At 42.6% G+C, this 14,344-nt stretch overlaps 1 protein-coding gene across 3 annotated transcripts in view; it reads right to left on the reverse strand.

Moving 5' to 3' along the window:
* The window catches only part of ENAH (ENAH actin regulator), a 92,950-nt gene extending 79,770 nt beyond the window's left edge, over positions 1–13,180 (reverse strand). Inside the window, exon 1 of one of the 3 annotated variants that reach the window (XM_060754186.2) lies at positions 12,729–13,180. In XM_060754186.2, the coding sequence (XP_060610169.2) occupies positions 12,729–12,733 (5 nt within the window). In that variant the 5' untranslated portion in view covers positions 12,734–13,180. The remainder of the gene's footprint in view (positions 1–12,728) is intronic. The other 2 variants (XM_060754188.2, XM_060754187.2) reach the window with 2 other exon arrangements.
* Positions 13,181–14,344: the final 1,164 nt, after the last annotated feature.

Here is a 14,344-nt window from a genome sequence, read left to right on the forward strand (position 1 = left end):
ACATTTTCAAGCTATTTTTGGATCAAGAGGAACTTCTTGGATTATTATCTGACTTATTCTTAGAAACACCTATTTCCAAAATTCAGAAACTTTGGGACATTCCCGCCACATGTGGAAATATGTACTCGATGCCCCACCATTTTTCCAGTATTTATTAGATGTTTGTTCATATAGATCAGTGGTTCTCAAGAATGTGGGTCCCCAGATGTTTTGGCCTTCAATTCCCAGAAATTCTAACAGCTGGTAAACTGGCTGGGATTTCTGGGAGTTGTGGGTCAAAACACTTGGGGACCCTCAGGTTGAGAACCACTGATATAGATATTTCTATTTGAGCCTGCAGAAGAGAAGACTGAGAGGATACATGAGAGGAAGTCACAGGGAGGAGGGAGCAAGCTTGTTTTCTGCTGCCCTGGGACTAGGATGTGGAACAATGGCTTAAAACTACAGAAAAGGAGATTCCACCTGAACATTAGGAAGAATTTCCTGACTGTGAGATCTGTTCAGCAGAGGAACTCTCTGCCCCAGAATGTGGTGCAGGCGCCTTCTTTGGGGGCTTTTAAACAGAGGCTGGATGACCATCTGTTGGGGGTGCTTTGAATGTGATTGTCCTGCTTCTTAGGGGGGTTGTACTGGATGGCCCACGAGGTCTCTTCCAACTCTATGATTCTATTATTTGAGTTAGATACCAACTAAACACCTTCTTTTAAAACATGTTATCTCCATATGAGAAAATACAGAGATTATGTGGATTCAATCCAGACTATACATTTTAACACTAAACCTTTAATGTTTATTTGGAATGTTTGTATTCATATTCACATTGGCTTAAAGGAAGTTGCACCTGCTCTGGAGATGAAGATAGAATTCCCTATTTTTACTCCGGAATCTCCTGACTGACTGCATTTGCCAGCAGCTCTGTAGTTTGAAGTGGAGACGAAGGATGTCCCTGAGGCATTGCCTCTGCTTATTTGAACTGGAACCGAGTCTGTGCCACTGGTATTAATGATGGCGTGACCATCTTTATATATGTTTGAGAATATGATTCAGTTTTTTAACAACCTCATTAATTTCTTGAACAGATACATTTTGAGTCAAAAGATCCTTGTGTTCCTTTGAAAATTTTATGGTGTTATGACAAGGTAGTTAATCAAAATATATTGGAATTGGTTAGGTTGCTAGATATATAGTGCTTTTAAAAAAATCTTTATATTTAAAATCTTTTTTAGTTACATTTGCCAATAATTTGGATTTTTTGTTAAATACATAAAACGTTTTTTTTTTGTAAATAAGCAATTTTTGGGGTCAAACAATGCTAATTTTAATTTTTAAAAATTTTGTTACCTTAGTTTCTGCAAAAAATCTTTGAAATTGATTGGCTTCCTTCAGGCATGACCTTCTAACAACTGCTTTTAATCGCTCATGTAAGATTTCCTTTTCCTATGTTAGGTTTTCTTTCATACATTACATAATAACACTCTTTCTTTAAAGTTATTAAGTATCACTGAGGATTTTTTGTTTTATATTAAAATAGTGTATCTAGATGCTCGTGTGACTTTAGTATGGTTGATGAGGCCTTTAACAAAAATGCAATGACCTTTTGGGACTAGTATAATAGTATCTAGTCAAAAGTGGGAGTTTTCAGGCTGTTGCTATTAATATTTTCTGTGGATTTAGATTATCCGTTAGCCTCAAAACATAATCTAAATTGGCATTTTGAACAAGCAACTGTGAGTCCCTCTTGTGGTGCATTTCCTGCAGCATTACCAAATCTGTGAATTCTTTTTCACTTCACAATTATTCTCATGCCATGAACATAAAAATAAATTACTTTCTTTTAGACATGTTTATTTCTAGTACTTTTTTAGGTTCCTGGTTTCCCAACTAAATAACCATAAACTATAACTTAAAGTACCAATAACAGCCTTCTAACTTGTTCCAGAGAGCCAAAACACATTTCTGAATCTGACCTTCACTCTCTAAAAGAAGGCAAATGCATTAGAATGAAATCTCCAAAATTATTTCATAATCTAGGGGAGTAGATAGAACATCATTATATTTTCACAGCAAACTATTTCTTAACAGAAATCAAAATTATTCACAAGGCATCATTGGGAGTTATAACTTTAAAAGGGAACTTCACTTCTATGCTGATGGCCAGTACAGAAAATAACATTATGTAACAAAATTTGAAAAAAAATCTGTTCCTGGTATTATTTCCTGTTTAATTGTGAGGTACTTACTTTGAAAGTAGTTGTTATACTCCAGAAACTTCGTTTTTGTGGCTGCCACAAACTATGCTGACTTAGTTGAAACTCTATATATCCATTGAAAAACTATAGCAAAATGTGCTGCAGGATATCCTGCGACAACAAAGTTTTTGCAGTTTAGTAAACTTTTTCCATGTTTTTATGATAAAACCAATTAAGAAATGACATTTATAACCCAGGAACAAAAATTATGTTACATAGTGTAATTGGGAGTCAGAAGATGGAGAAGCTCCATTCTATTTGCAAAAGCAAGACCGGGAGCAAATTGTGGCACAGACCATGAATATCTAGTACAGTGGTTCTCAACCTGTGGGTCCCCAGGCGTTTTGGCCTACGACTCCCAGAAATCCCAGCCAGTTTACTAGCTGTTGGGATTTCTGGGAGTTGAAGGCCAAAACATCTGGGGACCCACAGGTTGAGAACCACTGATCTAGTATCAAAGAGTAAAGCTAAAGAACAAGGCTAAATCAATCATTGTGCCAAATACAACTATATGAACATTTCTACAGAACTTTGCACTATTAACATATTTGCACTATTAAACCTAGCTGACTTCAGTCCAGGAAACTCTGGACTGAAGCCAGGGAAGTTATCAGGGAAGAATGTTTAAAAAAGACATGACCTGCAGCCAACAAGAAAAGAAAGCATGACTGGATGACAAACAAAACTCTTCAAGCAGTTAAGCATAGACAGGAAATAGAGTCAGAGCCCTGATAGCAATTTTTCAATAATTTGTTTGAAGGAACAACGAGACCTATTATAACAATCAACAGAGAAAACAATGAAAAAAGTAGATAAAAAGATCTCTTCCACAAAATCTGAGAATATTGAAAAATAGAATGGCTTTCAATTGCCAAGAGACTAGACAAAATTGAATTTTAACACCCTATTTATTTAACTTGTCTGCAGAATATATTATATGCAAAGCTGACCTAGACATTGAGGAAGGAAGTGTGAAAACTGGAGGAGGGAAATCTACAATGTTAAGATATGTAGACAACACCATAAGGTTAGCAGAAAACAGCAAAGAAAACTTGCAAGGGCAAGTTTACAGTTAAGAAAACAAAACATTAAGAAGAGAAATGACCACAAAAATGTACGTAACTTCAAAGTAGAGGATTAAGACAATGAAATAATTTAAGGTTTTCCACACTTTGACTCAGTTATTAATAAAAATGGAAACTACAGTCAAGAAATCAGAAGAAGGCTATGACTTGGAAGGGCAGCTATGAAGAAAACTAGACAAGATCATCAAGCTAAAGATGTATCATTGAATACCAGGACTATCCATATCATTATATTTCCAATTTCTATGTATGCTGTGAAAGTGGGGCAGTAAAGAAAGCTTACAGGAAGAAAATAGGCTCATTTGGAATATGGTACTCAATGAGAATTCTGCAGTTACCCTGGATTGCCAAAAAGACAAATAAATGGGATCTAGAACAAATCAAACCTGAACTCTCCCTAGAAGCCAAGATGACTCAATTCAGACTCTTGTATTTTGGACATAACATGAAAAGACACAGCTCACTAGAAAAGACAAAAGTGCAGAACATATAGCTACTGAGCTTAGAACAAAGAAGTGAAAGCGGACGTGTATAAAACGATAAAGGTTGTGCAATATGAAGATCAGAAGGAGCTGTTCTCTCTATCAATACTAGAACCCAGGATCAGCCTCTGAGGCTGAATGGTGGCAAACTCAAGAGATAAAAGAAAATAAAGGGCACAGACCATATAACCTTCTACCACAAGTAATAGTGATGGCTGCCAATCTTGCTAGACTTAAAAAAATGGTAGACTACTAGTTATTGGCTATGTATTCTGTATATATCTGTTGTTGAGACCATGCATAAGTGGTGTTGCATCCATGTCCTGTTTGTGGCATTTTCTTAATAAGTTAGTCCCTACACAAACAGAAACTGACTTGGTAACTGAACTACTGTAGCCAAATCATTAATATGATCAAACATGTTTCTTCTCATATTATCAATTTTGATGGTCTGTACTAACTAAAACCATTAACAAAAACCTAGGCAATTGTTTCACCGCCCTGAAAATGAACTAATCAAGGCTTAGAGCAAGCAACCTGTCTGTTTTTTGGCCCTTGTGTTTTTAGTGTTTCAATGTTTCTGGAAGTAGAACAGTACAAAAGATTATTTCTTAATTCAGATGGATGAATGGTATCCTTGAAATGACTGGCTTGATACTGAAGGAGCTGAGGTGGTGGCGGACAACAGGGAGCTCTGGCGTGGCCTGGTCCATGAGGTCATGAAGAGTCGGAAGCGACTGAATGAATAAACAACAACTTTCCTGCAAAACTTTTTGAAGAAAGCTTCCAATATAGTCTGTGGGCCAGCTATAAATGACAGCCCAACAGTCAACTACCATGCCAAAAATTATCTAACATTAATTAACTATTGTTTGACCTATATCATAAAGCTTCATTCCAAAGTCTGTAACTTTTGGCTTTCTCTAGTATCCAAGTCAAAAGTATCTTCAACCTATTCCTCCTTCAAGACAGGCCAAGAATACATTACTTGCACATAAGGCTGATGCAGAACAAACCAGGTTTAGCACAACTGTGTGAAGATGCCTACTGCCTCCATGGAGTAGCTAAGGGAGTTTTTTGCCTGCAACATTCTTTTCCTGCTCCAGAGCAGAAATGCGGGATGGAAGGCTTGAAAGTTATTTCTGAAATGTTTTTTTCCCCCCACTGGCAATACAGTTGCCCAAACAGACCCCTCTCAACCTTTGGTCCTCCTGGTGTTTTGGACTTCAGCTTCCACAATTCCTAACAGCTGGTAAGCTGGCTGGGATTTCTGGGAGTTGGAAGTCCAAAACAACTGGAGGACCAAAGGTTGGAGATCACTGATCTGGATTATAAATTACAAGGCAATTGCTGAATGGTTGTTTTCCATCTCTGCAGGTTCAAGCTTCAGGAGATTAGACTAAGTCATGTTCATATCTAGAGAAACCTTCAAATCCATAATGCTTAAGTAAAACGATAACTGAAAATTAAATGTACAATCAATGTGCAACTCAAACTTATCACTTTTCCATTCTCTGAAATTTCAGGTGTGTTTTATACAATGTGTTCAGTTTTTCAGAATGGAAAAAACTCAGTAATTATACTTATACTCATGTATAAGTCTTAGTCAAAAAACAGACTCAAAAAGAATGGCGAAAGGCAAGAGCTTAGTCCGTCCCAGGAGAACATAAACAGCGCCCTCTCTACTCTCCCCCTCCACCACAACACCATTTCTGGCCTTTCTGAATGCCTTGGTGTAAAATGTCTGCATCCCTAACATGACCCTGTGCTTTCCTTTGTGTGTGGAATGACTCTTGAATTATCCATAGGCCATATGAAAATCCATGGGTTTTGCTCCCAAAACTGTCCTTCATACATGAGGTAAATTTATACACAGATAGGGTTGGTTTAAGATGCAGTTTAAAATTGGTTGTTATATATGTGTGTAGAGAAGTGTGGAATTTGTTTCTTTAAAACAGAGTTGGGAATTCCTGTTGTTGTTGTTGTATTGCAATTTTCAACAATCTTAGCTGACATAGCCAATGGTGAGAGATACTGGTAGCTTCAGCTCAGCAATATCTGTAAAACTGCACCATTCCTATTCTAACTTGTAAATTGTCAGAGTCCACATAATGCAATGAAATACTGCACAAAAATGCCTTTAATTTATGGAAGTCACAGCATTCAGCAAGGGAAAGAGTAAACCACCCTGTTAGGTAAAGGACAATTTGCCTGAAAAACGAGCATCTTCAGTGTTTCCAAAGGTAAAGCTATGAAAAACTCTGTATCTGATACCTATTTTTGGATGTTCTATTATAAAGTACATTCATGTAAGTAAAAAGGAAGCAGTACATATGCTCTGCAACCAAGGCACGACGATGACTTTACTTTTTTGCAGAATCTCAGTGCTGTCTGAATTCAAAGACTAATAAAACTGTGTTAGTCACCAAATATATCAAATTACTACTACTAATATTCCAACATGTCCAAAAGTCAGCAATTGGTTTCAGTACATCTGTATTAAGATGATTAATGCTCTGAAAAGAGTCATTCATATAGAATAATTTCAGATTTGACATTTGCATGTTGCTCCACTTCTTTATTGCTTCTCTTTTATTTGGAAGTCTCGTTTAATTTGGTAATACTGAATATATCACCAACTTTAGACATAAACATTATACAAACAAATATTCCATGGGAACAGAATATAACTTATCAATGGTTGATCATCTCCATGTTCAGCCTTTTGTTTCCAAATTGATGCCTTTGATCAAAAGTAAAATTCATGATTTGCAATCAAAGATGACAAAAGCCCTTCAGGCATTTTGAACGCATGTTTTGTCAATGCAGCAGAAGGAAGAATACAGTGGTCCTGACCTCCTTTATAATCACTTCTGTTACTCACTATGTATGGAGATGAGCCTACTCTAAACCCTAGAGCTGTTGTTTGCCCTGGTGGCTATTCACACTGAAAAACCAGGGCTCCTTGGAAAGCTCAGGTTGCCCTCCACGCAGAGGGTAAGGAGGGAAGCTGAGGCTCCGTACTTCAGACTGTTACTCTCCAGGCACAGAGGATGACAGAAGTGATGACAGCAAGCAAAAGGGGAGCAGTGAGACGCTCTATGTATTGTTCTCACACTTGTCTGCTGTTTTCACATAACAGACCTATAAAAAAACCCTGAGAGACAGGAATCCTCCTGCCCTGTTTTTACATACCACATATCTGAAAGGAACAGAGGACAGAAAAGGGGATTCCATGACCTACTGCCTGGAAAACAAACCATAATTTACAAGCACAGTTTAGTATGACCGTATATACACAGAATGCATGTTCTCATAATGACTAATACAATTATAACCAAGATCATAACAGATGCTCTTAGTCTGTTACACATAAGCTTTCTTGTTAAATTAGTTGCATTCCAAAGCCACGCATGATTACAAACTTGCACTGCTCATTCATTCTGAACCCCAGGCCAAAAAAAATTCCCAGTTTAGTCGTAAAGTAGTAAGGGATTGTTTGGACAAGGGTAAACTCTGCGTCCATAACAATACATGAAATGATAGGCTATCGCTTTAAAATAGGGAGACATTTGCTTCCTTCCTCTCAATATAATTAACTTCATTTTCTCACACAAATAACCTTGATGCTAATCTAAATATAGGTACAAATCTCAAAGAATCTGTGACAAGCATGGGCCAACTTGGGCTCTCCATCCAAGTGTTTTGGACTTCAACTCCCACCATTCCTAATAGCCTCAGACCCCTTCCTTTTCCCCCTCAGCTTAAGCTTAAGTTGGCCCATGCCTGATCTATATCCTAATCTTCAGACATGAAGAAAAGAAGCTGCACATGTAAGTCAGCACAAAAATTGCTGACTGATAAATCAAGGACAGCCTATTTAGCATGGAAAGTTGTTATGTGCCTTCAAGTTCTGAAGTGAATCTACCATGGGTTTTTCTAAGGAAGGTATGTTCGGGGGGGGGGGGGGTGCCTTTGCCTTAGCCTGAGGTCAGGGCCAGATTAAGACATTTAGAAGCCCTAACTACTTAAAAGAACGATGTTCTCCCCATACATCTTATTCAAAGTATAAGCAATAAAATATTAAATGAAAAATTATGTTTGAAATGAAACCAAACGTAAGAGTAAGATGGAAAATAACATGGATTTTTTTTGGTATACTTTGACTTTATTTTTCCCCTGCTCTTTTGAATTGCAAAGTATTTTATTGTGGGAGCTTCTTTTTGTGGAATGTTTTTCAGCTTTGCCATCTGCAATACTGGAGCCCCTTGGTACATTGGGTTAAACCCTTGTGCCAGCAGGACTGCGGTTCGAATCCGGGGAGAGCGGGTTGAGCTCCCTGTGTCAGCTCCAGCTCCCCATGCACAGACATGAGAGAAGCCTTCCACAAGGATAATAATATAACTTTATTTTTATACCCTGCCTCCATCTCCCTGAAGGGACTCAGGGCCCTTATATGAGGACAAGCCCAAGCAAACATAGATGGTAAAACATCAAACATCTGGGCATCCCTAGATACTGACCTCTGGGATTATTTATGTTGATATTTGTCTGTTTATGGAGGCATTGGATGTTTGCTGTTGTATGTTGGAATCCGCCCTGAGCCCCCCTTAGAGAGATAGGGTAGAATATAAATAATTTTTTTTATTATTGTGATATACTATGTTTGCCAAACAGAAAGTTTGCACCCATGGGCCAACATACAGTAGGCCCCTCATATTCAATGGGGAAACGTCACAAGACACAGGGATACCTGACACCATGGATAAAAGCAAACCCTATTTTGACTATATTTGGGTTGCAAGCATACAATGAAACCACTGGAGAGGCCCACAAACATTTCTGAGTGGAGGGAATTCTCTCTCTCTCTCTCTTTTGGAGCAGAAGTAAGCTAAGCCATGGATAGCAAGTCTAAGAGGGTCAAGCTGAATGCATACATTCATAATAACTTGTCAACACCCAACACTTTAACACATGTTACTCCATCTTTTTGCCATGTGTTCAACTCATTTTAGAGCCATGACTTACAGTTAATGGGAGGTCCCTACAAAGGCAGCTTGGTATCTCTGCGTAATAAAATATGCACAAGAAGCTGTAGCTCAGGCATGGGCGAACTCGGGCCCTCCAGGTGTTTTGGACTTCAACTCCCATCATTCCTAACAGCCTCAGGCCCTTTCCTTCTCCCCCTCGGCCACAGCAGCTGAGGGGGAAAAAGAAAGGACCTGAGGCTGTTAGGAATGGTGGGAGTTGAAGTCCAAAACACCTGGAGGGCGGCCCAAGTTTGCCCATGCCTGCTGTAGTTCCTAAAAACAATTTTGAAGCATAGGGGCATACCACCACCCAAGATTAGAAAACAATTTGACAAATTTCAGAATACTCCGAAACGGCTTTGAGTCTCCTTTATGGAGAAAAAACAAGGGGCATAAATAAACATAAGAATATTTCTATGTGTTCTGGCAACAATGTAATCCCAGGTATAGACAGAGAGTGATTGGATGATACCAAAAGCATGAAACATCAGTTCAATCTGAGTTAGAAAGTACATTTTCCACTACTCTGTGTTTTCTAAGGACTTGGGAAATCTATTTGCCACTTCTCCCTGGGCAAACTTCGGTCCTCCAGGTGTTTTGGACTTCAACTCCCACAATTCCTAAAAGCCTAGGACATGGATGTTTCAACAAGCCTTCGACCAGAGTTAGATGCCTTTAATAAATATGTGAGAACCCACAGATATTACTAAGCACTGTATATGACTAAGATAGACTATTGTTGTTTTATATACGCAGCTATTGCTGTATTTTATTGATTTTAACCAAGGGGTTTTATGAACGAAGATATTTATGTTGGCTGTTACTGTTTTATATTATTGTTTCTGCATTTTTTTTAATTTTATGTGCTGCACCTTTGAGTGACTTGTAGGGCGCCATGAGTCCCTCTGGGAGATGATGGCAGGGAATAAAGTTGTATTATTAAGTCCAAAATACCTGGAGGGCTGAAGTTTCCCAATGCCTGCCCTACACACATACAAGAGATGTGTATGTAAAGAACCATACATTTATTTAAAGAGCAAATAAAGTAGCGGAGCATTTCATAGGTGTTCAAAGCTTCTAAGAACGCATAGCCTGAGACTTTAAAAAAATCACTTTAAAAAGTTTAATACAGCATGTTTAATAGAGATGTTGACAGGCTGGAATGTGTCCAGAGAAAAGAGACTAAAATGATCAAGGGTCTGGAGAACAAGCCCTATGAGGAGCGGCTTAAAGAGCTGGACATGTTTAGACTGAAGAAGAGAAGGCTGAGGAGACATGGCAGCCATGTAAAAATATGTGAGAGAAAGTCACAGCGAGGAGGGAGCAAGCTTGTTTTCTGCTGCCCTGGAGTCTAGGACACGGAACAATGGCTTCAAACTACAAGAAAGGAGATTCCATCTGAACATGAGGAAGAACTTCCTGACTGCGAGAGCCATTCAGCAGTGGAACTCTCTGTTGCAGAGTGTGGTGGAGGCTGCTTCTTTGGAAGCTTTTAAACAGAGGCTGGGTGGCCATCTTTTGGGGGTGCTTTGAATGCAATTTTCCTGCTTCTTGGCAGGGGGTTGGACTGGATGGCCCATGAGGTCTCTTCCAACTCTATGATTCTATGCACTTATTTTCTTGGTGCAGTCAGGCTGCTTGATTTTTGTCTCTCTCTCCAAAAAAAAAAACAAAACAGGAATGGCAGACCATCTCACTATGAATCTTACATGGACTTTGCAACTGCAAGTGCTGCAAAGGAAATCCAAATGAAGTGCCTGGGAGAAGGTCTAGTTTAACTCTGGCAGAAGGAATAGCTTTCCCTGGATCCTAATGCAAAACAACCTCCTGAGCCTCAATTTTAAGTGTTGCATCAAAGCAGAGGAGTAGTTGCAGAATGCAAAACAGAGGAGCCTCCTCCCTCTCCCCCCCCCCTCCTTCGCGAGTGTTTCCAGGGGAAATGAACCCTTTTCTTCTCCAGGGTTCATGCAGGGAGAAGGAGGACAGGCATGCCTCCTTCGATAGGGAGACCAAAACAAAACCTAAATACAAATATTCGAGATTCCCAAAGCATTGTGTGAGCGCTTTCTCTCTCTCTCTCTCTCTCTCTCCCCCCCCCCCCCCAATTCCTCCTATTTATCGATTACACAAAAGACAAAACCCAGCAGGGACTGCTGCATTGCAACACACGGCTTTTTCCTCGTCTCCACCTTGAATTCGGCAACTCTACGAGGTGATTCCGAGTCTGGTTTCCCAAAGCGAATCCTAAAAGGACGCTGGAAGAAGCAGCCTGGCCCTCCTCCTCCTCCTCGCCCCCCGCCCAAAGCAAAACGCATCCATGCCGAATCCCCCTCCCGTTAATAAATGAATGGCTCTCCCTCTTTCCTTCCTTCCTTCCTTCCTCCCTCCCTCCCTCCCTCCTGCGCACCAACCAGCCAACCCTCTCCTCCTTCCAGCCCTGGCTTGCAACAAAAGCCCCGCAAAAAAGCCAGAGAGATGAGCCATGATGATCCCCCACGAACACAGCAGTCGTCGCCTGCTCTGCCTCGACCGGCAAAACACACACAAGAACTTCCCCCACTTTCCATGCAAAGGAACAATGGGAAAGAGGAGGAGGAGGAGGAGGAGGAAGACCCGACAATAACAGGAATGGGGATACAACGCAATTCAGTCGATGGGGGATGAATTGAATGGCCGGACTGCGCGAAAGGGCTCCCCTTTCTGCTCCTTGCACCCCTTTGCTTCCAAACACAGCCCAGACCCCCATTAAGCCCTCCCCGAAATGGCGTTTCCCAGTCCAGAAGCCCCCACTTCCCTATTAAACCCCTCACTGAATACCTCATTGGGGGTTCCCAGTCCAGAGGCCCCATATTCCTGTTCAAGTCCCTATTGAATATCTCATTGGAGTTTCCCAGTCCATATTCTTAGTCAACCCCCAATGGAATACCTCATTGGGTTTTCCTAGTCCAGATACCCCCATATCCCTATTAAACCCCTTATTGACTACCTCATTGGAGTTTCCCAATCCAGAGGCCCCCTTATTCCTATTAACCCCTATTGTATATCTCTGGGTTTTCCCAGTGCAGAGCCCCCCATAGCCCTATTAAACCCTCTTTTGAACACCTTATTGGGTTTCCCAGTCCAAAGGCCCCATGTTGCTATTAAACCCTCTATTTAATATCTCATTGGAGTTTCCCAATCCAGAGGCCCCCTAATTCCTATTAACCCCCTATTGTATACTTCTAGGTTTCCCCAGCCCAGAGGCCCCCATGTCCCTATCAACCCCCCTATTGAATACCTCATTGGGTTTTCCCAGTCCAGAGCCCCCATATCCCTATTCAAACCCCCTATTGAACACCTTATTGGGGTTTCCCAGATCAGAGGCCCCATATTCCTATTATATCCCCTATTGAACACCTTATTGGGGTTTCCCACTAGAGGCCCCATGTTCCTATTAAACCCCCTATTGAACACCTTATTGGGGTTTCCCAGACCAGAGGCCCCCATATCCCTATCAAACCCCCTATTGAATACCTCTTTGGGTTTTCCCACTCCAGAGTCCTTATTCCTATTAACCCCCTATTGTGTATCTCTGGGTTTCCCCAGTCCAGAGGCCCCCATGTTCCTATTAAACCCCGTATTGAACACCTTATTGGGGTTTCCCAGACCAGAGGCCCCCATATTCCTATCAAACCCCCTACTGAATACTTCCTTGGGTTTCCTAGTCCAATCCTCTCCCACAAGAACCCCTTCCCTCTCCCCAGTTAGGACCAGCCCCCCATTAAACACACACGGTGCCTCCCTCCCCCCCCCTTCTCCTCCTCCATAATGGCTTCCCTCCTATTGATCAAGTCAAGGAGCCCCTTCCTCCTCCTCCTCCCCCTCCTCCTTCCTCTGTCTTACCTCATGTTGCTGCCCAAGGTCCGGGCGGGGGGCGCCTTCCCCCCAGGCCCAGCTCCTGCCTGTCTTCCTTCCTCTTCCTCTTCTCAATGGGAGCGGGAGGCCAAAGGAGGAAAAGGAGCGGAGGCAAGGGTCCCTCTCTCTCTCCTTCCTTTCTCTCTCTCTCTCTCTCTTTCTGCTCAGGCGCCAGCCAGTCCCTGCCTTGGCAACCCTCCCTCCGCCGGCCACAGCGGGGAGTCCGAAAGGAAGGAGGGAGGGAGGGAAGAAAGGAAAGAAGAGCGCGGAGGGAGGGAGGGGGAGAGAGAGGCGACCCTCGAGGCGCCGCGAGGATTACGCGGGAGAACCCCGGCTTTCGGGGAGGGGAGGGGAGAGGAAGGGGAGAGGAGAAAGAAAGGAAGGAAGGAAGGGAGCAAGGCAGGCGGCGGAGAGACCGGCTTCTCAGGGGGAGGGGAGGGGGCTGCAAGGCGAGGGAGGGGCCAGGCCTCCGGAGCAGGCGCGCCGAGGGGGCGGGGCCAGGGGCAAGCCGCGCCTATTGGACCTGCTCTGCATTCTCCGTGCATTCCATGCGGGATCTCAAAAGGGGGGGAGGGGGCGCCCAGAGGTGGGCTCGCCCAATCCGCGCGGGAGGCAAGCAGGCTCCTCCGCCCGGCGTTGCCACCGCGATGAGCACGCTCTCTCGCGCCCCCCCTGCCGGCCGCTCTCCGTATCGCTTCCCTTTTTTTTTGCGCACTACTTACCTAGCCGCGGGTCGGTCAGTAGGTACACCGTGCTGCTCACGTCCCTCCTGACTGAGCGCATCTGCACCGTGGAGTGTGCACGCAGCCTTGGCACTGCTCCATCTGCCGTGGAGTCCATCGCAGCTGCGGTGTGAGGAGGCACACCGGCACTCTTTGGAAAAGGAGGCCAAATTCTTTCAAAACTACAGCCAGTCCCCAAGTTACGAACCAGATAGGTTCTGTGGGTTGGATTTGTGTGTAAGTCGGAACAGGTACATTTTTAAGTGTAACTCCAGCCATATATGTATAATATATTTATTTTTAAAAAACACTTCTATAATCTTTCAAAATATTTTGTATTAGTCTATTGTTGTTGTTGTTCATTCGTTCAGTCGTCTCCGACTTTCCGTGACCTCATGGACCAGCCCACGCCAGAGCTCCCTGTTGGCCGTCACCACCCCCAGCTCCTTCAAGGTCAGTCCAGTCACTTCAAGGATGCCATCCATCCATCTTGGCCTTGGTACTCTTCCCGGGAGAAGACTAAAACCTTGTAAAATTACAATTGATTGATTGGTACAATTTAACCCGCTGTGCTACCTGCAGTAGCACAAGCAGGTTAAACTGCTAGCTGCAGGAAATCTAACCAGAAGGTTGAAACTTCAAAGCCACAAGTTGGGGTGAGCTCCCAACTGCCAGCCCTAGCTTCTGCCAACCTAACAATTTTAAAGCATGAAATGCAAGTAGATCAATAGTTACCACCTTGGCAGGAAGGTAAAAGGGCGCCCCATGCAGACATGCTGGCAACACAATCGGAGATGTCTATGGACAACAGGCTCCTTGGCATGGGAGAATGGAGCAAGAGCACCTCCCCATGGCTGGAGTTGAGCATCGCCTCTAGACACC

This window comes from Anolis sagrei, chromosome 1, assembly GCF_037176765.1.
Source record: "Anolis sagrei isolate rAnoSag1 chromosome 1, rAnoSag1.mat, whole genome shotgun sequence".
Classification (NCBI taxonomy): domain Eukaryota; kingdom Metazoa; phylum Chordata; class Lepidosauria; order Squamata; family Dactyloidae; genus Anolis; species Anolis sagrei.